Below are 26,099 nucleotides of genomic sequence, written 5' to 3'. Positions count from 1 at the left end.
CCACTCCAGTGCATGAATTTTCATGCACCGGGCCTCTAGTATCTATATCATGATTTGTATGGTTTTATATGCACTGATTTTACTTGAATGGACTCACAAGAACTGGTAAAAGCATGCCTCTTGAGAAAACTAATAAGTCGCCAAAGACAAGCAGGGGGTGGAGAATTTGCACCATATGCCACTTCACAGGTTCTGAATTTTATGCTTTGTGCATGTACATAAAATTAAAATACACAACTCCACAAATAAATGTTAAATATTTATTGTTTTCATCCAACGCAACAGACATTTCTAAACAAACATAAAAAAATCAGTTATCAAAGAAAACGTATAAACACAATGCTTACATATGTGTAATGTGTGTTCACATTATACTTAGAAGAGTGTTTCTTTTACAGTAACTCAATAAGAAAATTATGACATATATACGATAGCTCAAAGTTTTTTGAGGATTTGTATTTTCTGCTGAGTACTGGCTATGATGGAGAAAGGGCATAATCCCTGTCTTTTTTAACACAAGTTTCAGAAGGAGGTGATTCTGTAGTTCTGTGTACATTGATTTCAATAACCACTGTTTTCCAGTTTTTACAATCTTTTAAGTAAAATAAAAATTTAAGCCTAAATGGCATTTCCATCTTTCTCAGTTGCTCACCTGGGAATTACAGAACTCATGAAATAGTTTCTGAAAGAACAGAAAGAGGGAAAAAGACGGGAAGTTTGTAAATTGTTAATCACTCTCCATTTCCAAAGTATAACTAGTACAATTTCTTCAGTGTCAAACAGGACGAACTTCACAATAACAAGTACAAGAGGAAATTTTTTTTGAAAATAAGTTTCCTTTTTCTTATTAGCATTTTAAAGAAAGGAATGACTTTTCTGACTTTTAGTTTTGAGAAGTACTTTCATTGTTCTCTAAAGGGAGACTATGTCCTGCATCTGTACTCCCTTTATTGAAAGTGTTCCCCAAAAGATGATCTTCTTTAAGCAAAGCTTCTAAATAACTGTCAATCTGCTCCATGTCTCCTACTGGACCTCCCTGGAAAAGGAAAGCAACAGTCATAGCAGGGAAACAAGCTACAACTATAACCTGGGTGGCCTCTGAACAGTCTTCTCTATGATTCATCTAACATCACAACCCACCTTGCATCTGAAAAATGCTTTTAATTTTTCAAAATGTTTTCACATTTAACCCCATTTTATGCCTGCAAGGGGTTAGAAAGTTGGATCATTTTTTCTTCTTTAGCAGAGGTTAATTTCACTGTTGTTTTTTTTCCTTCTATTTAATTACTTGTTTTATTCCTAAAGCCCCTCCTCCACCCCCCACTCATCTTTCTCTGTCATAGGCTCTTACCTCCCATTTTAAAAATTCATAAATCTTTAGCCTTGTAAGCAAAACAGATGACTAGGAAAATTTTGACTTTTCTGTTTCTCCTTTTTCCTCTGTAGCATCTTTCCCTGCAATGCTTGGCTTGCTGCCCGCATCTGCTCCCTTTTCTCTTTCCCCCCAGATCTCTGAGTTAATTTCATGCTCTCCTTCCCTGGGCTTCTTAATCCATGAACAGCTGAACAAATGCTCCTTCTTTACTGACCTAAATCTCACTCCCCTCAGGCCCAACCATGGGATCAACCCACTCTCCAACTGAGGTGATGGAAAAGAGAATTTTTAGGAAGGATCTTTCAGAAACAATCCCAGTTTTATTATTGTTCCCAACAAAGGTGTAACACCACCATCCTACTTTCTCCATCCGTTAACTGATTCCATGCTTTGCTCCCACTGCCCTGGATCTGCTCAGTCCTCTAACAAGACTAAATTGTATTATGTCCCAGCTTTGTGATGTAACCCTGTTCCTGGAGATAGGTGTCCACAATATTGATATCACTGACCCTGGGGAATACCTTGTGTGACCCTTTCTGACACTGACCACTCTCGGCTTAGTTCGTCTAGTCCAGTGGTCAAAAAACCGCGGCTCGCGAGCCACATGCGGCTCTTTGGCCCCTTGAGTGTTCTAACGCCACTTCTTTAAAATAGACTTGCCCAGGCCGAAAACTGACTTCTGCTCATGGGCCACGAAGTTTCAATCGCACTGTACGTGCACGCCCGCACGTGGTATTTTGTGGAAGAGCCACACTCAAGGGGCCAAAGAGCCGCATGTGGCTCGCGAGCCGCAGTTTGCTGATCATGGGTCTAGTCTAATCCTCTGAATACTGCTCTCTACCTGGCTGACTAAACGTCCTCCTAGAACTTCAGGTGGGTTCCCAGCTTCTTCATGTGCCTGCCATGTCTGCTGGTGGGTCTACCTCACCTCGAGTCCCTGCTCTATTCCACTGCAATTGTTCTGGCAATCAGAGACAGTAAAAAATGGAAACTTCAAGTCGGGGATGAGAGCAAATATATTTGGGCAGGAAACTTTTGAGTCCCTCTCCAATGATACTAAAGAGTATCATACTCTGTGGGCTAAAGCATTTTGCCTCCTTACCAAACTTTGAGAAGAAAGCAAATTAAATTATATAATTACCTTGACTATTTTGGGGAGAGCCCAGGGGTTTGGCATAAAGAGCAAATTAGCTCTAGCCAGTTTGGCTCAGTGGTTGGAGCATGGACCTGCAGACTGAAGGGTCCCAGGCTTGATTCTGGTCAAGGGCACATACCTGGGTTGCAGGCTAGATCCAGGCCCCATTTGGGGCACTTGCGGGAAGCAACCAATTAATGTGTCTCATTACCATCAATGTTTCTCTCTCTCTCTGTTTCTCCCTTTCCCTTCCATTCTCTCTAAAAATCAATGGAGAAAATATCCTTGGGTGAGAAATAACCAAGAGAGAGAGAGAGAGAGAGAGAGAGAGAGAGAGAGAGAGAGAGAGAGAGAGAGAAATTATTATTTTTTTTTTTAGCCAAATACACATTTGCTATTCTGAGAACCAACTATTTTTATGAACTTGTCTTATAAAGAGTGATATTCAATTTCTATGATATAGAATTTCTTTGGTCTCTCTAGTTTTCCTTCTTAGTGCAATAACTATTATGACTGAAACTTTACCATATGCCAGGCTTTGTATTAGACCTTTTGCCCATAAAAATATTTCCCACCCTTTACAGCCACAAGAAACAAAAGGAGCTGCAGTCACATCCCACTCTTACAGCAATAAACCAACTTGAATAATAGGCTCATTTAGTACCACTGATAGAAGCATAAATGTAATTACCATTATGTGAAAACAGCATTAATTGTCTTTATATTTTAATAATGAAATATTTTAACTGTTGCCTAGACCACCCAAGGTGGGGAGGGGTCTTCTCTTTTGGCTCTCTACTTCAGTTAAGCAAAAATATTTTCTGCATTTTATTTTGCATTCAATATAAGACAAAAACCCCAGAGAAAACAAAATATGTTTATTAGTTTTTAAGAACAAATGGACTATTAGCTTGAAATGTTCACAGCCAGGACTGAAAACCAGGCATTCTGCCTTCAAAGTCCATGTCCCTCCCCAAACCCCTTCCTGGCAAGATAAGCCTCAGTCCTCCCTGTCAGGGCTCGCTGGGGAGACTCAGCCCCTGCCCTCGCACCCTGCACGGTCCAGGAAGCCCTGTATGTGTCCCAGGTTAGAGATCTTTCTGAGGAAAATGCCATGTGCTCACTGTTGATTTCTCAGCTTATTTCTAGCATTTACAGAAAGACTTTTCAACCTTGGCTATATATATTTTAATTTTTGATGTGTTTTACCTAACATTTCTATGTAATAAAGTAGAAGGTAAAATTTTTAATGTTACCTAACATTAAAAATGTTCTAGTATGTACTTTAAATATCATAGGAGCCCAATTCTTTTTTTTAAATTTTATAGTTTTAATATTTTTCTACAAAAAATCAATAATCTTCACGTAGTTACATTTGCAACAAAGGCTCATGGGGAATTTCAGTTGTTGCCATTACTAGGAAATAAACATCAATGTAAAAATGTAGAAATAAATATGTCATGTAAAAATGTAGACCTTATACTCTTTTATTTACAACTTTAACAATTCACATGGAAGACTGACAAGGTGAAATAGTTAATAGAAGACTTTATGTATGTAAGAGAATAAGCATTTAAGTCAGGTGGGTCCTAAACTGTAGCCTTTCTAGTAATTGAAAGAGTTTTTCCTGTGAGGATGCTAATCATTTGTCCAGCTTTCAGCTGCTTCACTGAGCACCTTAATTCCAGAAGCCCAGTTCTTTATGCATTAAACTATACACACAAACAAGAGAGACAATAGTCCATATATACATGGTGTTTCCTGACCTCTCCAATCTATCCTCTAAGATTAGAAGAGTCTACTTTTATTTATGTATCAGGATAAAAATAAATGAACACAGTTTGCTTTCTGAAAAGATTTAGAAAAAATTTCCTGCTAGAAACATACTATGGAGGAGACCTGAGGGTAATCAAACTATACCAACAGCACAAGGCAAGATTCTGATTTTGTTGAGAGAGAGAATAGACCTTTAAAAATGTTCTAGTATGTACTTTCAAAGTTCACTTATCTGTCATTTCAATATCCTTATAGGGAGAGTAAGGGCTAGGTTAGTGACTTGTCCAAGGTCAATAAATAGATAATGCTGTTAGGAGAGGAAGCTAGCCGAGTGCTCTTTCCACAAAGTTTATTCCCACCACTCAAAGTCCCATCACTTACCAGCTGAAGTTTCTGCAGCAATGCTGCCAGTTTTACACGAAGATTATTCAGTCTATCTTCAGTGACTTTTCTTTTTTGTTCACATTGCACCAGAGATATTTCATTAATCACTCCTCTTATGTTAGCATCATAGATAATAGATTGCATTTTTCTCTTCAGATTTTTTTCATATTGGGCCATGTACACATCCTGGATCTGGGAATGTTTGTTTTTAAGTTTTAGTATATTTTTAAATTTTACTTTCCCCCCTAATATCAGAAAAACAATTTTCTATTTCAATTACATGCATATATACTATGTGTCAACTCCATAGATACTAAGTATCAACTCCATGAACTTAAGGAATGTACAATCTGATAAAAAAAAAAAAAAGAAAGAAAAAGGAAGGAAGATATATAATAGTCCAGTAACTATAATATAGCCCAGTAACTATAATGCTTCGGAATGAAGAAGGAACCCAGTACTGGTTGAATTTGTTCAAGGCACGAAGGGGAGAGGTCCCTTTAACTCTCTCCACAGAACCAGTATTTCATAGACAATGACAGCAGGGCCAGCCACTCGGGGCTTTCATGGCAGATAATACTGTGTTATTTGCCAAAACCGGTTTGGCTCAGTGGCTAGAGCGTCGGCCTGCGGACTGAAAGGTCCCAGGTTCGATTCCGGTCAAGGGCATGTACCTTGGTTGCGGGCACATCCCTAGTGGGGGGTGTGCAGGAGGCAGCTGATCGATGTTTCTCTCTCATCCCTCTCCCTTCCTCTCTGTAAGAAATCAATAAAATATATTAAAAAATAATACTGTGTTATTTATAACTCAAGTCTGTAGCACCTGAAAAGCACAGCAACTACAGTAAGAGAATTCCTGTTCTGTCTGTGGCTTTCTCGGGGTCCCGTTCCCCGATGTAAAGAGTGCAGTCATACACTAACGCATACAACCCTTGCTCATTCAAGAGTCTTGGTTGTTTTCTAAGAGCTCATGTTGCGCATGAGGCACTCACAGAGTAGAGATGGGTAATGCAGAGTACAAATGCTTCCCATTTCAAAAGGACATTAATTTCTTGTGTCAACATTTTGAGAGGGCCAGGGAATATTCTGAGAAAAGAGATAGATACAAGGCAAATCCTGTTTTGATAATCATGTGAAAGTTTTTATAATGAGAATTCTGTGCACTAACATGACTGGGTTGCCAGGAAAATTACAAGGTAGCTTTATTTGTCTTCTGGGTCTACCCTTTCCCTTTCATCCCTTCTCCACCACACTCAGTAATATGTGCAGGCCCTTGCCAAACATTGTCCACATGGTCTCCTTTGCACTCATTGACCTCATCATGAATTTCTTCTCTTTTTAAAAAATCCTTTAAACAAACAAACAAACACTCCTAAGTATATTAAGTTCTGTTTAATAGACACTCACCAACTATTTCCTAAATTTGAGGCATTGAATTTAATAATAGGTAATACAAAGACATAAGGTTCAGTCTTTGCCCTCAAGCAGCTTCTAGTGTGAAGCACCAGGAATTAGACTCTGAAAGCCTTGACCGAACTCTGCCTATTTTTAACTTATTTCCTGAGTTCTAGGCCTTGTTCCAGGAATACACCAAGCTCATTTTGCCTCAGACCCTTCACCTCTGCTATATTTCCCTGTTTGAAAGTTTGACCCCAGATTTAGACAAGGCTGCCTCTTTGCCTCGGGTCTGTATTGAAACGCGGCTCAGGTATTCTGTGCTCAATGGGAACAGCTTCCCTTTCCCAACACACACCATCACTGTCTATCCCCGGCCCTGCAGTTATTTTATGGCATATCCCATTATATGTTTATTTATTTATGTGTTTAGTATCTATCATTATGTGACACTGCACTATGTTTTATTTATGTGTTTATCCCTTTCTCTAGAATGTTACCTCAATGTAAAAAAAAAAAAAAAATTGATTTTGTTCACCTCTGCATTTCCAATGCCTGCCACACAGTGAGGCCTAAATACTGGGGAGTTAGGAGAGCAGATATGTAGCCTTCACAGTAAGGGGATTTCAGACATGTGGGCCAATCTTCCTTTGGAATCCAGGCCACATTCTGAGATCGTGGAGGGGAATCTACTTTCGAACATCCTCAGGTCAACCTACATAAAGTTGATGACTTACAACTAAGGCAACAACACCTCCTCCAGGGAGTTTCACAGATGCTTCCTACGGAGGCTTCAGTCAAACCCAGGGAGTGACATTCCCATGGTTTGCAGGTGGAGTAGGGTAAATAATTCAATTCAGCTGGAATAGGGACAGGTCAGATAGGTCAGATGTCACCAGCCATCAATGCTTCTTAGTTTTCAGAACTCCAGAATCTTACAACTTGTGCCAGGCTGAACAATAGCCACAAAACCCTCTTTTATATAAGCAATTACAATAAAACAAATAAAATTGAAAAAATAGATAAAATATTCAAAACAACATTTAGAAAAACAACAGCAACAAAAAGGAACACACTATTGACACACTTAAATGGACCTAAAGGGCGTTATACTGAGCGATTAAAGCCAATCATAATATGAGACACATACTGTATGATTCTATTTCTATAAAATACACTAGCTTTCCCGTTGCAGGAAAAATCCTGCAATAGGATTTCCTGCTGCACTCTACCCCACCTCTGTTCCTCCCTTGTTCGCCTGCCTCACCTCCTCCAGCCCGCCCGCGTTTCCCTTTGCCCCCCGCCCCGCCTCCGCTCCGCCATTGTTGCCCGCCCCGCCTTCTCCTCCAGCCCGCCCGTGTTTCCCTTCGGCCCCGGCCCCGCCTCTGCTCCGCCTTTATCACCCCGCCTCACCTTCTCCTCCAGCCCGCCCGTGTTTCCCTTCGTCCCCGGCCCCGCCTCCGCCCCACCCTTGTCCTCCGCCCCGCCTTCTCCTCCAGCCCGCCTGGGTTTCCCTTCGGCCCCGCCTCCGCCCCGCTCTTGTCCCCCGCCTCACCTTCTCCTCCAGCCCGCCCACGTTTCCCTTCGCCCCCGGCCCTGCCTCTGCTCCGCCCTTATCCTCCCCCTCCCCCACCCGGCTTGCTTGCTTCTTCAAAGCTTTACTCCCTTCTGCAGCTCTTGACTTCTTTGGACGCTGTTTTGATATGCAAATTAGCCACCATCTTTGTTGGGGCGATTTGCATACTCGTCCTGATTGGTTGGTGGGCGTGGCTTGGCTGGTGGGCGTGGCTTAGGTATAGTGAAGGTGCGGTCAATTTGCATATTTGTCTATTATTAGATTAGATGGTAAATCCTGTTTTGGAGATGGAGAACAGATTGGTGGTTGCCCGGAGTTAGGCATATTTGTGCATGGGAGGAGGGACTATAATGGAGATCTTTGTGGTAATGGGAGTTCTGTATCCTGGTTTTAATGGTTACATAAATCGGCATATATGATAAAATGAGACACATATTTTACCAATTTCATTGTCCTGGTTTTGACATTGTAATATCTATATAATAATAGTCAAGGTGGTCGTCACATCCTCATGTTGTCACAAGATGGCCATCACAGGATGGCTGCGCACACGGGGGAGGTGGGGCTCGGTGGCCACCCTGTGCGGTGAGGCCTGGGGGTCCCGCGGCTCTGCACAGTGCAGAGGAGGCGGGTCCCAGCAGAGGAGGTGGGTCGCAGCAGGGGAGGGCAGTTGTGGGCAATCAGGCTGGCAGGGGAGGGCAGATGGGGGAGATCAGGCAGGCAGGGGAGTAGTTAGGCATCAATCAGGCCAGCAGGGGAGCGGTTAGGGGGCGATCAGGCTGGCAGGCAGAAGTGGTTAGGGGCAATCAGGCAGGCAGGCAGGCAGGCAGGCATGCGAGCGGTTAGGAGCCAGCGGTCCTGATTGTGAGAGGGATGTCCCAGATTGGAGAGGGTGTAGGCCAGGCTGCATTACATTATTTTGTAAATTTTTGTGTATCTATAATTACTTAAATAAAAAGTTCAGAAGACAACATTGTTAATATGGTATGACGTTAAGAATGTTTACATAGCACATTACATTCAAAGTCATATGTAATTTCTCAAAGTTCTCTGTCTTGTAACCAGCAAACTATATCTCCTTCAAATACCCCCAGCCTGTTGTTTCCTGATTTATTCTTCTGCCTTTCTTAGGTTAACATTTCTAGGAGGTTTCTATAAAAGGTAGCAATTTTGACAACTTTTAAAGTTCCATATAACAGGACTTCCAGTTGTATTGACATTTTAAGGTGAGTAGATAATTTTAACAAGATGAGAGGCTTGGTTCTGCTGGATAAACTTCCTCTTGCAGAGGAATTGTGGCAGATCAAAACCTGAATTCTTCCCAAGCAATAAACTTAAATTCAACGCACAAATAGTAAGACCCAGATGCATTCAAAGTTACTGATTGAATGCCATCAGTGTACAGGGTTTGGTGAGAGAGGATTGTTAACTTTAAAGATTCTATAATCTCGTTTGTGAAAAAAAAAAATACCACAAACTACTACAATACAAGGCAGAAAATTTAATGCTAAAATCAAATGTTAAGGCTCTCTCTCAGAGCACAGAAAAGTCAAGATTAATTTCCCTTGGAGTGAGCAAGGCTTGATGTAGAAGGCAACACTGACCAGGTCCTACATGGGGTGGGCAGGATTTCAAGAGGCCAACTGTGGACTGGCAGAGTACATAAGAGTATTCTGGGGTACAGCACAGGGAAAGGCTCAGAGGCAGCCTAGTCTAGTAGGTTGGAGCAATTTCAATCTGGATGGACCAGATGGCTTGTGAGGGGGAAAAATAAAGGATGGTGGTCCTGTTACAGGTCAGTGAGAAGCTAGCAAAATTTCAGGGCAGGAGGAATAGGGAAACTGAGATAAAGTTAAAACAAGGCCAAACAATGTGACAATTTGCAGTCAGCTTGTAAATAACAGGCCCTTATCTTCCCAGAGCCAAGGAGGCTTCAGAGCAAATGGTTAAATGACTAACTAAAGAATGCAGAAAAGGAGAGAGAAGGGAGGAGTCATTCTCAACCACCAAAGAAATCAGCACTTTGGCAGAAGGAGAAAGGAAAGGACAGTTTCTTTCGTTCTTTTTTTTTTTTTTACTCCCAAAGTAGAGGATGGCTGGATGGTCGTTTAGGCTTTTATATATATAGATGATAATAATATACACTAGTGGCCAGATTATTATGATCTCTGAATGCATAATAATTTGGTCACTCAGTATATATCGTATATAATAAAAGGTTAATATGCAAATTGTCCCCTCGACCAGGAGTTCGACCAGCAGGCAGGCCGGCCAACTGCCCATGTCCCCTCCCCCTGGCCAGGCTGGCCGGAACCCACCCATGCACGAATTCATGCACCGGGCCTCTAATATATGTATACACACACACACACACACACTGAGTGGCCAGATTATTATGCATTCAGAGATCATAATAATCTGGCCACTCAGTGTAGTGTTAACATAGGGTAAAAATATATTAAAAGAAAACTTAGTCTTTTACTCTATTCTAGTTTGGAAATGTTGATAATTAAGTCTTCAAGCTGAAAATGTTCAATTACTGCTTTTTCAACAAGACATTATTCAGAAAATAAACTCACTTTTCAGTTGACCAATGATGAGAAACTAAGACCTACAACACACCTTCATTTATGCCTATCGCAGCCCAGTAGACACTCAATCAGAAACATCAGAGGCAAATATATCAACCAGGATGTGACATTTAGGCACACCCTAAAATTCAAATACAGCCTTTCTGACAAGAAATCTGGTTTAGGTTCTAATTTTCATTTCCAGGTTGCCTAGTTATATGTCTTTGGGAACTTATTTCACAATTCTATTTCATTTATAAAACCAGATTACTCAAATATACTCTATTTCTTACTAAAGAGATGAGGCAATGCCTTTGCTTATAGTTGTGCTTTGCATAACTTCAGGGGATACCATTCACCTCCTAGTCTTGATAGATTTGCATGTTGTTGTGATAGTTTCCCAGAAGATGACTGTACGCATTGTTAAAAAAAAAAAAAATTTAACAGTAAATTTGAAGATCTAATTGGATTTATTAAGCAATTCATTATTTGGGCAGTATCCCATTTAGTAACAAGAAGGGCTCTCCAAGGGTTTGGACAAAATGGAAGGCTTTTATAGAAAGAAGGGTGGGGCAAGGGAGCTTTTTTTACTAACAAAAGAAAAGATTATTTTTAGACTAAGATATCTTTTGTGGGGAAAGGGAACAGGGTTTTTATTATGTAGATTGCCTTTTCTTTTTATGGGAGATGAGGAGGGGCCATAAGACAAATTACTTCATTAGTATTGACTAGAAAATTCCAGGTTGGTTGATTTAGAATACATTTCCAGGGAGAGGTTAAAACAGCAATTAGGTCAGGTATTAAATCTAGGTTTGGTATCGTGGGATTTAACGCAAGGGATGCTATTTTGAGTGGTTTCCTCTTTAACAGCATTAGCAGATGGAAGAAGATGCTAGTATATTTGCTAATGATGGAGCTGATGTACCTGTTTGAGCAAACCTGAGTGTCAGTGAAGAGTAACATCTCAACATTGATCTTAGTGTCATGAAAGTTCTAGATGTTGTGGCCTCTAAGGAATCTGTGAACCTCCAGTTGTCTTGGCTCCAACATTCACTCCCTTTGTCTACTTGGGGATTATGGTTGGAGTTTACATCTTGGAATCTCTGTTCCCTTGAGTGTGAGTTAAGGGAGTTGAGGCATATGATTTTTTTAGATATTTCTCTAATAGAACTGAACGACCCTATGGACTCTTTCCCTTCCCCCTCCCCCAGGAAATCTTTAAGACCTACATACACAGTATTATTGAAAACATATACTGAGAGAGAGAGAGAGAGAGAGAGAGAGAGAGAGAGAGAGAGAGAGAGAGAGAGAGAAGTTGTAATGAAATACACCAAAATAGTAATAGATAGTAATAGCAGTGATCTTGGAATGGTTTGGGATTATGAGTGATTTTTTTTTCTTTTACTTTTTTTAGTAGCACTAATTATTTTTCTAATGAAAAAAAATCATAAACTTTAAAAACTGTTGATAGGATACTAAACAAACAAACAAAGCCAGGGAAATATGAATTTGTCCAGAATACAGCAGGTCCTCAAATATAGTAGTTTCGTTCAACATTGTTTCATTATAACATAGATGAGATCCCACAGGAATTTCACTCTTGTTTACATCAACAGCCTACAGCATTTCACTTAAAGTCAAGAACCTATCTACGAAGTTAAGAGAGGACTTAACTGTAATTAAAACTTTAATCTATGATCAATTCCTGGCTTAGTCAGTGACTATCTTTCTTAAAGACTCCGAATGTCTTGTTTCTAGTACAAATAACAATCCTACTCCAAGCATTTCATAAGCTTTATGCTGTGAAAACATTTGCATTTTAAAATTCAAAATTCCACGTCTTGATAAGTGAAGGCAAATTTGGTTTCCTTCCAAACAGAACATTTGGAAATGTATATTATTTCTCCTTTGGAATACAGGATCATTTAGAATATAAATGACTACATTGAAAGGAAGCTTACCTGTTGGAAACACATTTTCAGCTTTCTGTTTGTCTGCTCTGTGCACTGCTCCAGCTGTTTTCATAAATTATAATAAAACAGGATATTAACTTTTACAGAATCAGCTGTCTACAGCAGTTACAACATGCAATATCTAATATAAAAGAAGCATCAAGTCCTAGAACTGGCCAACACCAATACAGTGGGTCTTTTAAGCCTGGGTCTAATTAAATTAATTCACTAAGGTATACCTTACCTCATTCGAAAAAATGATGAAGGCAGTCCACATAATTAATACAGCATGGTTAAAACAATTGCAAAGAACATAATCAAGGTGAAGGAAAAGTAAATGATAAACAATAAATATTCAAAGCAATATCAGTAAGGTAGTTGGAGTCTGGATTTCTTAGATGGGAACACCCAGAAATAGACGGGGGGTGGTGGTGGAGGAATCACTGTATTGAAGACCTGAGCAGTCAGGTAAGTAAGTGACCACTACATGTCAGCACAGTGGTCACGGGCGGCCTGGCAGGACAGCCGCAGTGAAGCAGTGGAGTCAGAAGCAGGATGGGAGACCATGAGGTGAGAGCACAGGGTGAAGAAGCTAAGACAGTGATTATAGATTAGAGAACTAAGGACTTCATCCAGGATCAAATTAAAGCACGTGGCACTTTGGCCAAATTAATAATTTGGTGCTCATTTCACTGACAGTCTTTCCACACGTACCCATCCTTCCCAAAAATCACACTGAGCATGAGGGTGGGAAGGTACCCCACCCTCTGCATCATGCTGGCCCTTCTCCACACTGGGAGCAGCTCTGAGCTGTGGGCCTGCACTCCTCACTGAGCTTCACCAGGGCCTGTGGCGACTGGGCAGCGTGAGGACACCCACTGTAAGGCAGTGTGAGCCTCACCCTGTCCACCCAGGTAACTAAGTAAAGTTTTCCTTTCCTTCATATGTGGTCCGTCTCTGAGAATAGATTTGATAAATGCAATTGTTTTCATCTTTCCGGATGAAGTCTCAGTGATTCTAATAAGACACTGAGGTGGCTGATGAAGTGTATCTGAGAGACAGAAATTCTGTTTTTGATGCAAGGGAGGGAAGTTGGACTATGTCTCATTTCCATTTACTCGTATCTCTGTAACCGACTGTTCTCAGTCTGCAAGATCTTACTGAAGCTTATTTAGCCCTTGACCACATTGGTTTTAATTCTGAGTCACCCATTTGGTATAAAGGTCCCCATCTTCATTCACTTAGTTCCTCTTACTGGGAACACTTCACATTTTTCTTCACTGAAAATTAAATTCAGGCTCTTCTATCATTCCCTCAGAGTTCCACAAAAACTGGCTTACCTCCAAGCTTGCCACAAATTCCTCCACAGATGAGTAGCCAATTTCTGATGGTAGCTGGTACTCAGGAAAGAAATATAGAATAATCTCCCTGGGGGAAAAAGCACAGCAGAGATGGGAATGTACCAGGAAAAGAGACAGAGCACTCATCTGTCAGCCTGGCCCTGACTCCTGGGTGTTAAACATCTTAGCAAACATGAACATTTATGCCCACCACACTGTTTTACCACTGGCATTAAAGTGTTCTTCAAAAGCATAAGCTGGGAGAGGAACAAGTTTGGCTATTAAAAGGCAACAGAAGGAATCCTGTGGAAACAGAATTGTTCTGTGTCTTGACTGTCAATGCCAATGTCCCTATTGTGATCCTGTTCTATTGTTTTCCAAGATGTTACCACGGGGAGAAGCCAGGTAAAGGGTAGATGGGATCTCTGTATTATTTCTTACCACTGCATGTGAACCTACACTTGTCTTAAAATAAAAAGTTTATGGAAGGAAGGGAGGAAGAGAGGAAAGGAGGAAGGGAGGGAGGGAGGGAGGGTGGAGGGAGAGAGGGAAGGCTCACAATTCCCACCCCTAGCCAAGCAGCCCAGGAAAGCCCAGCACCCCCGAGTACTCTGGGAAGAGAACTCAGCATTGCAAAATTCCTGGAGAGAAACAGGCTATGGGTTACTGACTTTTTCCTAAGAAAATAAAACTTAACTCTCCAGAGGAAGTCCTTTCATTGGGCCCTCCAGGACACTCTCACAAATCATACGTGGACCCTGCTCTTCCCAAACAGGGTGGCCATTGTTCTAACAGGTGCTCCATTTGGCAAAAGGCAGTGACACTCTCCCTTCCCTCGAGACAGCTTTTCTAGGATTAATCACCTAGATCAGTGGTCGCCAACCGGTGGTCCACGGACACTGGTGGGCTGTGAGGTCCGAAAGGTTAGCAACCACTGACCTAGATGACACATATTTCATTCCGGGGAGAATATGAAATCTAGACACGTATAGCTACACATCTTTAAATTGTATAGTGCTTTTATGTTGAAGTGCTCCAAGAACCTTATGTACAATATCCAAGGGACTGACAAAACTTTTCAACTGTGAAATAATATGGCACACAAAAGACAAAACAGCTGTTTCTTATACAACTGACATTCCCAATATTCTAAGTATATTATTGTGCTAATGTTTATTTATAGGTTTAAGGAGATTCGATCTGAAAAGTTAAAAATTTTCAGCATTGCATAGCATCCAATATAACACACATGTACACCCCAAACCCCTCCCCCCCAACACACACATTCTGCAGAATTATTTGTCTGGCTAGTAGGAAGGCGAGTGGTTGGGCAGAGTGATATGGAGCCTTCAGGTATTTGAGAAGAGCAGAGATCAGAGGAAAAAAGATGGCGACCGGCAGGAAGGTAGGGAGAGAGAGAGTGTGAGTGAGGAACCCATAGAGGAGAGTGTAGACATGTGTGGTGTGTGTGTGTGTGTATGAGCTAGGGTCAGTTAGATTCTGCAGGTCTTCCAAGGGACTGCCTAACCGGGCAGTCCTAGACGGCGGAGCCCCGCGCACAAAGCGGACACTTCTCGGAGGCTGGCGCGGAGACCATGCCATCTTGAGAAACAGAGCTGCCTGAGACTTGGATCCTGGCTTCTGACACAAACCAGGACCCTGCAGTCACTGGGGACAGAGAACTGCTATCACAGCTTCAGACCAACAAACAACAAGAATCCAGACTTCCCGGCAGATTTCTGTGAGTCAAAGAGCCTATCCCCCTCCCCGCAGGCACACTGATAGCGCCATAGTAACTGATAGACCCGCCCCTCGCCCAAGCTGCAGAGCTTTGCGCAGGGACTCGCTCCCCCTTACGGAAGTTGGCGCGCGGGACAGAAGCAGCTCCCCATCAGGGAAATCTGTCAGTGCGCACAGAGGGCTCCCCTTCGGGGAATTTGGGGGAATTTGGCTTGCGGGTCACAGCTCCCCCTTCGGAGAATCATAGAGCGTGCACAGAGGGGCTTCCCTTTGGGGAATTTGGTGCACAGGACGGACTCCGCCCCCCTTTGGGGAATCTGGGAGAGTGCACAGAGCCAGCTCACCTTCAGGAATTTGAGAGTGTGCGCCCTAGCCAGTTTGGCTCAGTAGAGAGAGCACACACAGGACGCAGCTCCACTTCAGGGAATTTGGCACGCCGGACACAGCTGCCTGGGATCCCTGACTCACAGCGCATTCACACTAAGAGCCAGCGACCCCAATTGTTGGTGCATGCACACACAGGGACCCTGATTCTCAACGAGAAACCGCACAAGGCAACAGAGACTCTGACACTCGATTCTTGGTGCAGACACAGGGAAACTCTGACTCCTGGCACATACTAAGGATCTCATTTTCGGCACATACCAACAGTGTGGTGCAGACAGGGACCCTGATTCTAAGTGTGCACATGAGACCACACGGAACACAGGGGACACTGACCCTGGGCAAGTCTGGTTCCCACCAACCAAAGGCAGCCACACGTCCTAGTGTCAGAGCACTTCAGTGAAACTCGGGTGGAGCGAAGTCCCCACAGCACACGGCCCAGGTCCACGCAAACGGAAGCTTGAGCTTTCTGCTGATAGCCAGAATGGGGAAACGAAATAACTCACAGAGGAAAGAAATAGTGGAGTCGCCAAGAAAGGAAATTAGTGAAACTGAAGCTTGCAACATGACCGAAAAGGAGTTCAGAGTAATGGTCGTGGAATTTATACATCGGATGGATGAGAAAATCAACAACTTATGCAAGAATCAGGAAGAAATGAAAAGTGATATAGCTACAATCAAAAACACCATGGAAAGTTTCAACAGTAGACTTCAAGAAGCAGAGGACCGAATTAGTGAGTTAGAAGATCAGGTACAGAAACAAGCTCAATCTGAACAGCAATTAGAGAAAAAAATTAAAAAGCAGGAGGAAAGCCTAAGGGAGCTTCGGGACAACATGAAACGAAGTAACATGAGTATAATAGGGCTGCCAGAAGGACAAGAAGAGCAGCAGGGATTAGAAAACCTATTTGAAGAAATAATGACAGAAAACTTCCCAGATATGGGAAAGATAAAAGTTACGCAAGTACAGAGAGTCCCAAGCAGGATCAACCCCAAAAGACCCACACCAAGACATGTCATAATTTCAATGGCAAATATAAATGATAAGAGAGAATCTTAAAGGCGGCAAGAGAGAGACAGAGAGTTACCTACATAGGAACACCCATCAGATTGTCAAATGATTACTCAACAGAAACACAACAAGCTAGAAGTGAATGGAAGGAGGTATACAAAGTGTTGCAAAGCAAAGGACTGAATCCAACAATACTATAGCCAGCAAGACTATCAATCAAAATTGAAGGGGAAATCAGGAGCTTCGCAGACAAAAAAAGGCTCAAGGAGTTTATCACCACCAAACCAGCAATGCAAGAATTGCTAAAGGGAATACTGTAAAAAGAAGAAATAAACAGGTAAGAAGGAATACAGACACAAAAACAGATATGACTACAAACAAATACCTTTCAGTAATAACTTTAAATGTAAACGGACTAAATGCTCTAATCAAAAGACATAGAGTGGCTGAATGGATAAAAAAACATGACCCATATATATGCTGTCTACAAGAGACCCACCTCAGAACAAGAGACTCACACAGATTGAAAGTGAAGGGATGGAAAAAATATCTTTCAGGCAAATGGAAATGAAAAAAAAGCTGGGGTAGCAATACTTATATCTGACAAAATAGACCTCAAAGTAAATGCCATAACAAGACATAAGGAAGGCCACTTCATAATACTAAAGGGAGAAATCCAACAAGAAGAAATAATTCTGGTAAACATATACGCTCCCAATATAGGAGCACCCAAATACATAAAAAAAAAATAAAAAAATAACTCCTGGAGGATATCAAGGGAGAAATACCCCACTATCACCTTTGGACAAATCCTCTAAACAAAAAATCAGCAAAGAAACAGCAATCCTAAATGACTCACTAGACCAGATGGAATTAATTGACATCTTCAGAACATTTCACCCCAAAGCCACAGAATATACATTCTTCTCAAGTGCACATGGGTCATTTTCAAAGATAGACCATATGCTGGGTCACAGGCAAAGTCTCTTCAAATTCAAGAAGATAGAAATTATATCAAGCATCTTCTCAGATCACAGTGGCATAAAACTGGAAATCAACTACAATGAATACAATCCAAAGAAATCAAACACATGGAGACTAAACTGCATGCTATTAAACAAGGTCTGGGTCACCAGAGAGATCAAGGAAGAAATAAAAAACATCATGGCAACAAATGACAATGAAAACACAACAATCCAAAATCTATGGGACACAGCGAAAAGCAGTCTTGAGAGGGAAGTTCATAGCTCTACAAGCCTATTGCAAAAAAACAAGAAACAAGGGTAATAAATTACCTAACCTTACAACTCAAAGAGCTAGAAAAAGAGCAGCAAGAAAAGCCCAGTGTAACCAGAAGGAAGGAAATAACAAAGATCAGAGCGGAGATAAATGACATAGAGACCAAAGAAACAATACAAAAGATCAACAAAACCAAGAGCTGGTTCTTTGAAAGGTTAAACAAGATTGATGGACCTCTAGCCAGGCTCACCAAGAAGCAAAGAGAGAGGACCCAAATAAACAAAATCAGAAATGAAAGAGGTGAAATAACAACAGACCCCGCTGAGATACAAAGGATTGTTACAAAATACTACGAACAACTCTATTCCAACAAACTGGACAAACCTGGAGGAATTGGACATATTCCTAGAAAAATATAACCTTCCAAAAATCAATCAAGAAGAATCTAAAGAGATCAATAGGCCAATAACTATGGACGAAATTGAAGCAGTCATCAAAAAGCTTCCAGCAAACAAAAGCCCGGGGCCTGATGGCTTCACAGGAGAGTTTTACCAAACATTCAAGGAAGAACTAAAACCTATCCTCCTCAGACTATTCCAAAAAATGCAAGAGGAAGGAACACTTCCAAGCTCCTTCTATGAAGCCAGCATCACTCTAATACCAAAACCAGATAAAGACAACACAATGAAAGAGAATTACAGACCAATATCCCTCATGAACATAGATGCCAAAATCCTCAACAAAATTCTAGCAAATCTGCTCCAGCAGTACATCAGAAAGATCATACACCATGACCAAGTAGGATTTATCCCAGGAATGCAAGGATGGTACAATATCCGCAAATCAATAAACATGATACATCACATAAACAAGTTGAGAGATAAAAATCACATAGTCATATCAATTGATGCAGAAAAAGTATTTGACAAAATCCAACACCCTTTCTTGATAAAAACTCTCAACAAGGTGGGAATAGAAGGCTCATACCTCAACATAATAAAAGCTATATATGATAAACCAAGAGCAAACAGCATACTCAATGGACAAAAACTAAAAACATTTCCCCTAAGAACAGGAACAAGACAGGGATGCCCACTCTCACCACTCCTGTTTGACATAGTACTGGAAGTATTAGCCATTGCAATTAGACAAGAAGAAGAAATAAAAGGCATCCAAATTGGAAAAGAACAAGTAAAGTTGTCTTTATTTGCAGACGACATGATATTGTACATAAAAAATCTGAAAGACTCCATCAAAAAACTAATAGACTTAATAAATGAATTCGGCAATGTAGCAGGATACAAAATTAACGCCAAGAAATTTATGGCCTTTCTATACACCAATAGTGAACTTACAGACAGAGAGACTAAAAAGGCAATCCCATTTACCATCGCACCAAAAAAATTAAGATACCTAGGAATAAACTTAACTAAGGAGGTAAAAGACCAATACGCAGAAAACTACAGGACACTGAAAAAAGAGATAGAGGAAGACGTAAACAGATGGAAGAACATACCATGTTCATGGATTGGTAGAATCAACATCATTAAAATGTCCATACTACCCAAAGCAACCTATAGATTCAATGCACTCCCCATTAAAATACCAATGGCATATTTCACTGACCTTGAAAGAACTCTCCAAAAATTCATCTGGAATAAAAAAAGACCCCGAATAGCCACAGCAATCCTGAGAAAAAAGAATAAAGTAGGAGGGATCTCAATACCAGATTTCAAGCTGTATTACAAAGCCACTATTCTCAAAACAGCCTGGTACTAGCACAAGAACAGACATATAGATCAATGGAACAGAATAGAGAATCCAGATATTGACCCAAACCACTATGCTCAATTAATATTTGACAAAGGAGGCATGAACATACAATGGAATAAAGATAGTCTCTTCAATAAATGGAGTTGGGAAAATTGGACAGATGCATGCAAAAAAATGAAGCTAGATCACCAACTTACGCCATACACAAAGATAAACTCAAAATGGATATAGGACTTAAACATAAGACGGGAAACCATAAAAATACTAGAGGAATCCACAGGCAGCAAAATCTCAGACATATGCCAAAAGAACTTCTTCACTGACACTGCCCCTAGGGCAATGGAAGCTAAAGAGAAAATAAACAAATGGGACTACATCAAAATAAAAAGCTTTTTTACAACAAAAGAAACTATCAACAAAACAACAAAAAAGCCCACTGCTTGGGAGAACATATTTGCAAATGGCATCACTGATAAAGGTTTAATCTCCAACATCTACAGGCAGCTTATACAACTTAATAAAAGGAAGATAAATGATCCAATAAAAAAATGGGCAATGGACCTAAACAGAATCTTTTCAAAAGAAGACAGAAGGAAGGCCAAGAGACACATGAAAACATGCTCAACGTCACTAATTATCTGAGAGATGCAAATCAAAACAACAATGTGGTACCATCTCACACCTGTCAGAATGGCTATCATCAACAAATCAACAAACGACAAGTGCTGGCGAGGATGCAGAGAAAAAGGAACCCTCGTGCACTGCTGGTGGGAATGCAGACTGGTGCAGCCACTGAACAGTATGGAGTTTCCTCAAAAAACTGAAAATGGAACTCCCATTTGACCCAGTAATCCCACTCCCAGGAATATATCCTAAGAAACTGGGAACACCAATAAGAAAGGATATATGCACCCCTATGTTCATAGCAGCACAATTTACAATAGCTAAGATCTGGAAACAGCCTAGGTGCCCATCAGCAGATGACTGGATCAGAAAACTATGGTACATCTACACAATGGGATATTATGCTGCCATAAAAAAGAAGGAATTCTTACCATTTGCAGCAACCTGGATGGAATTGGAGAACATTATGTTAAGTGAAATAAGCCAGTCAATTAAAGAAAAATACCACATGATCTCACTCATTTATGGATAATAAAGAACATTATAAACTTGAACAAAAAGATAGATACAGAGGCAGTAAAGCATCAAACAGTCTGTCAAATTAAAGCAGGAAGGTTAGGGAGAGATGGGGAAGATAAGAGATCAATCAAAGGACTTGTATGCATGCATATAAGCATAACCAATGGACACAAAACTCTGGGGGTTGAGGGCATATATGGGAGTGGGGGGGCAATGGTAAGATATGTACACATATAATACCTTAATAAAAAAATTAAAAAAAAAAAAAATAGTTGAGACTCCCCCCCCCCAAAAAAAAAAAAAAAAAGAAGAGCAGAGATCAGATGACACAGAGAGAAGAGCTACATCTGGAGTCCCTGGGAAAGGGACCCTATGGTTGGTTTGGTCAACCTTATGAGAGTTCTTTTACATAAACCACTCCTCTCTTTCCATAAATCCAGCTTCCCTTCCTCCAATACAGGGCTGAACTCTCTTCTGAGCATTGGTCCTTTCATGGTGGATATGAACTCTTTTGGGTTTACAGATTATCAGCAACCTTCAGAGGAAGTACTTCTAGAAAAACATGTTAAGATGAGAATGAGAATGCAGCACCACAGGTACTGATAGAAAGGACCCTAACCCATAATTTGGGGAGCCCCAAAGAGAGGAGTTAGCCAGCTGCAGGGAGCAGGGGCTGGGGCATTGCTATCTGCTTTATATATATAATTTTTATGGAAACTCTGATTGAGGAGTTATTCCTATTTTGAACATCTCTGGTTTCCTGGTATTAAGGACCTTATCCCCACCCTTACCATCAGCCTCAAGCAGGTTGGCTGTGCTCTCCTTTTTGTCTCTCCCTCTAGGACCCCAGGATTCAGCCTTTTGCTCTCCCCTTCACAGGGCTGCTACTAACAGCTTTTCCTTGGGAAATTCTATCCCATAAGACTAACTAGAAAAGCAGACATTTTTATGGCCTTCTAAAAAGTCTCTTTTTTTGTAGGTTTAGATAGTAAACTTCCTGAGGGAAACAGACTGTTAAAAACAAAACAAGACAGGAAAATGCTAAACTGAGCAAAACACTCTAAGATAACAAAAACCACAAATGTAGGAAGTAAACAGAGGTGCCCTGACTCTACTTCGGCTGTGTTGAAAGGGTAAGGATGATGCCATGTCCAAAAAAATCAAGTGGAGAGAAGGAACACTCCACACACCTGAAAGGGCTCTAACTACTCTCTTAACCATGTGACAAGCAAGGACAAATCTGGCCAACAATAGTGAGTCTTACAGAACACAGTGCCCTCCACATTGCACACAACCAGCCATAATCTTCATGCCTTGAGGGATTTAAAATCTAGTTAACACAAGGAATAATGTTAGACATGATATAGAACAGGAGCAGTACAGGAAGAAAATAGAGAGTAGACAAGAAATCTGTTTTCATTGGTGAAATGTAAGAAAACACACTACTGCTGGTTGAGGCAAAAGAGAAAACTGGTAAATGAGGAACTCATTTCGTTCCAGTTAGAGCCTCATGTTCTGTAAAATTCTCTTTCTATTGAGCATTTTTATAAAACCACAAAAATTCAAGCTGGTGCAGAAAAGATCTGATTTATTAATGCATTTAGCTTTCAGAATGTTCAGTTGATAATAGCATGATCATTTCAAGCACTAAAGATTCTACATGTTCATTAGGGAGATGGTTTCTGGGAAACTTTAATTTTCTATTGATGGCTAATTATAAAAGTGGATGTACTTTAAAGTCTTACTATACTCAATCAGATTATCTCCTTTTTGATCAAGTGTGACTCATCAAAATTAATAGTAATGATCCACTTAGATGAAGAACAAAAAATAGCCAAGTTAAAAAAAAAAAGAAAATGATGTTACACAGTGATACATCCAAACTTTGCTGCAACACAACCAGACAGGTCTCTTGAGGTCTCATAGTGTGGATGGACACACACACACACACACACACACACACACACACACACTTTCATATGTATACATGTGTCTATATTCCCATGTGTGTATATGTGTATATACCTACGTATATGTTTATATATACAGTGTTGAGGAGCATGAGATTCCAAATCAGGGAGCAGGAGGCTAAACCCAGCCCTGTCCTTAGTAGCTGTACAATTTTCTTTGAGACATTGAGTGTGTTACTCAGTTTCTCTAAGCTTCAGTTTCCTTATCCATAAAAAAAGTTAAAAGTAATACCAATCTTATAAGTTTGTGGAAATAAAAAGCAAACATATATAAAGCATTTGGGTGAATGCCTAAAATATTGTAATGGTTCAAAAATTATAGCTATTAATGATCAAGAAAGCCTGTCACAATCATTGGACATGTGATCACATCCATACTTTAATAATATGCACACATTTATTCACATATACAAAGGCTCATACATATGCTATTTATTGCATACTACAATGTCTCAGTGACCAATGGACATGCCGGAATGTTAGAACTAGTAAGTAAAACACCAGGATTCAAATATATGGCTAACTAATTCAATGCTGAGAATTTACATATCACTTCTGATCAAACAGTCACAGAAGGTAAGAAACTGGTTGGAGAATCCCATTCTTCAGGGACTATGCTATAGGCTGTGGCCATTTGAGACTGACATCCATCTAGATCAGTGGAGAAGTGGTCTTTTTCAACCTCTTAATATCTGTCCAACACTGAGGTCTGGCCTGTGCCTGCCTCTTTCCCAGGCTGGTGTAAGCTTGCCAACCCAGTCACTATGGTAGATTTGGTGGCCAGAAGTTAGTACTCAGAAATGTAGCACACTAGCTTCATTTCTTGGTTAACAACTTGTCTCTGAAAGTTGTTAATAAAATGTGTCTTGATGCAAAGTCCAAGGTAGATCCACCTACATATAAGCAAGAGTGCTTTCTCCTTTCTCCTACAGCAGGATAGGTGTTGGGAATGTGTTCCTAAAGGACAGTAGGTGGGGGCTTCACACCCATGTAAGCACAGCTCCACAGCCCTGGATGTTGCCACAGAAGTTTCCAAAAATTTGCAGGACAACTGCAGGACAGAGTTCCTGTCATTTATATACAACCAACCTCTACCTTTCTTTCTCTTCCTATCTGCTTCTATTCTTTGCTAAGTCTCTTCTCCAGGAATATTCTATCCGCCACTCATCAGAAAGTCAAAGTAACTGTCCAAAGGAAAAACAATCTTCCAGCTAGGGCATGTTGTGTGGCCTCCTTGGCTGAAAGCCTCTTACCACACAGTCTCCTCATAGTCTGCAACCCCCAACCAAACCAACAGGCTGCACTAATGCAGCCATGCTACTGCTCCTGCCCCCACCCTCCCACATGACACCTATTTAGAGCATTCTTCTGTATACTAACTTGGCTTGACTGTAAAGCCCCCTCCTATCATGGGTCCCTATTTGGAAAAACTGAATCCTGGGCTTTGCCCACTCTGTCTCTCCATCCTTTGAGAATTGAGATCCAGACATCTAAGTTCCTCATTAACCATGGCCACAAATTTAACATTCTACGCTGAGCCAAAAAGTAAAACTATTTCCCTCAGGAAGTTTAGTATCTAAAGCTAAAAAAATGACACTTTTTAGAAGATCATACAAATATCATGAGGAATATTAATAATAAAAAAAAATGAAGGAAGGAAGGAAGGAAGGAAGGAATGAAGGAAGGAAGAAAGGAAGGAAGGAAAGGAAGGAAGGAAGGAAGAAAAATTATTTCAGTAAGGCCAGCTCAGTAAAAATTATTCATTGTATCTGAGAGAGGACTGATGTCCATCCACCATAGTGCTGAACCATGTAACAACAGGCATTTAGCAACTATAGTTCTATTTCAAGGGACATTTAACCCATGATCTGGCTAAGTCAGTGTAGTTAGGAGACAAATCTTAAAGTCATTTGACTAAATTTTCTTATTATTACCACTTAATAAGGAAAAAAAAAAAAATCAGGAGTTGTCACTTCTAAGAAATTTTAACAAAGCATGTGGAAATATGTTAGTAAATATCTTTACCATAAATTAGATGTCAGTTTTCTTACTGTTTCCTTGACAGATGGGCTCTGAGAAGACTCTGTCAACGAAGAACCAACTTCACAGCCACTACTCACAGCAACTCTGGCTTTATGTCCAGAACTTGGACCTAAGTCTTCCACTGGTATGCTGGGCAAAAACAACCGAGATTTATTATTTCAAAGTAGGAATCACATTAGATACTAATAACCTCAGAAACATCAATATATGACAAATAAAATGTGAATACACACCATATAAAAGGACATACGTGTGATGCTGAAAACTCATTTAATACTAGTATAGTTATATAAAATCAATCCCTAAGTAGAAGAATTACTATTTATTCCTGACAAATCTTGTTCCAAGGTTTATGGGTGGTCACAATTAAATAAAATTGGTGGTGATTTATTATTTACAACAGTAGTCATATATCATTTGTCTCTTATTTGGTGAAAGGCTTTTAAACTAAAATTCTAGTTTAGCCTAGGGTGGGGGAGGTACATATAGAAAGAAAACAAAACAGGGGCAAAGTCAATTGAAAGAAAAATTTAGTCAAATCTGGAGGAAGAAGAACGTTCCAGGTGAAGTGTAATGATCCCGGGATAGAAACAAGGTAGGGCTGATCAAAGGGGAATGAGGAGGCCAGGGCTGTTGAGGTGGAGTGCAGGGGCAGAAGGAGAGAGGTATGGGTGAGGACAGCACTGGCCATGGAGTGGGAGCTGGAATTTATTCCAAGCAGAGCAGGCACTACCATGATAGTGCCTTAAGGTAATCTGATACGTGTTTTAAAAGCATAACTGGCCGCAGCATGGAGAATACACACAATGAGGATGCATAAAGTAGTGCTGAATGTTAATGAACCCCAAAGCTTTCAATGTGGTGGGAAAAAGAAAAGTCAAAGGCTGTGCAATATAGGAAACAAAGCTGGGTGGGCAGGTGTGGAACAAATCATGTAGGGGTGTGTCTGTCAGTTAATAGATTACTGTAATCCTTTCACAATTGAGATGATATAAATTAAAAAGAGTTCTATATCTTTATATTTTTATACTTTTAACAATTGGATAATAGTTCATACCAAATGAAATGTGCTTCTATTGTTCATTGGCATTAATTATACTAACTTCAGCTATATTTCATTTAAGATGAAGAACATTATAATGCTTAATTGTCTGTTAAAAATACTTGTACAATGTCTGAATGCCCATTAACCAAAACTTCCTTTATGCTGAAATTTAACTAAAGAGAAATCCTTAAACATATTTTTATCGTTTTTGGCATTCTGGAGATTTATGCTGGTGGTAGGGGTGGAG

General features: G+C 40.5%; 1 protein-coding gene and 1 long non-coding RNA gene across 2 annotated transcripts in view; one reads left to right on the top strand and one right to left on the bottom strand.

The window, feature by feature from the left end:
• Positions 1-292: 292 nt before the first annotated feature.
• Positions 293-26,099, bottom strand: part of MORC1 (MORC family CW-type zinc finger 1) — a 161,737-nt gene continuing 135,930 nt past the window's right edge. Inside the window, exons 23-27 of the mRNA XM_054712093.1 lie at positions 24,790-24,936; positions 13,504-13,591; positions 12,173-12,226; positions 4,668-4,862; positions 293-1,036 (exon numbers count right to left, since the gene is read on the bottom strand). Coding sequence (XP_054568068.1) covers positions 884-1,036; positions 4,668-4,862; positions 12,173-12,226; positions 13,504-13,591; positions 24,790-24,936 — 637 coding nt within the window. The 3' untranslated portion in view covers positions 293-883. The remainder of the gene's footprint in view (positions 1,037-4,667; positions 4,863-12,172; positions 12,227-13,503; positions 13,592-24,789; positions 24,937-26,099) is intronic.
• LOC129147977 (uncharacterized) lies at positions 15,002-25,032 on the top strand. The gene is made up of 3 exons (XR_008555189.1): positions 15,002-15,244; positions 21,318-21,390; positions 24,830-25,032. It is a non-coding gene; the product is annotated as an uncharacterized LOC129147977 (long non-coding RNA).

This window comes from Eptesicus fuscus, chromosome 3 (assembly GCF_027574615.1).
Source record: "Eptesicus fuscus isolate TK198812 chromosome 3, DD_ASM_mEF_20220401, whole genome shotgun sequence".
Lineage (NCBI taxonomy): Eukaryota > Metazoa > Chordata > Mammalia > Chiroptera > Vespertilionidae > Eptesicus > Eptesicus fuscus.
Note: the sequence above shows the minus strand (reverse complement) of the source record. Positions and strands in the feature narration are given on the sequence as shown.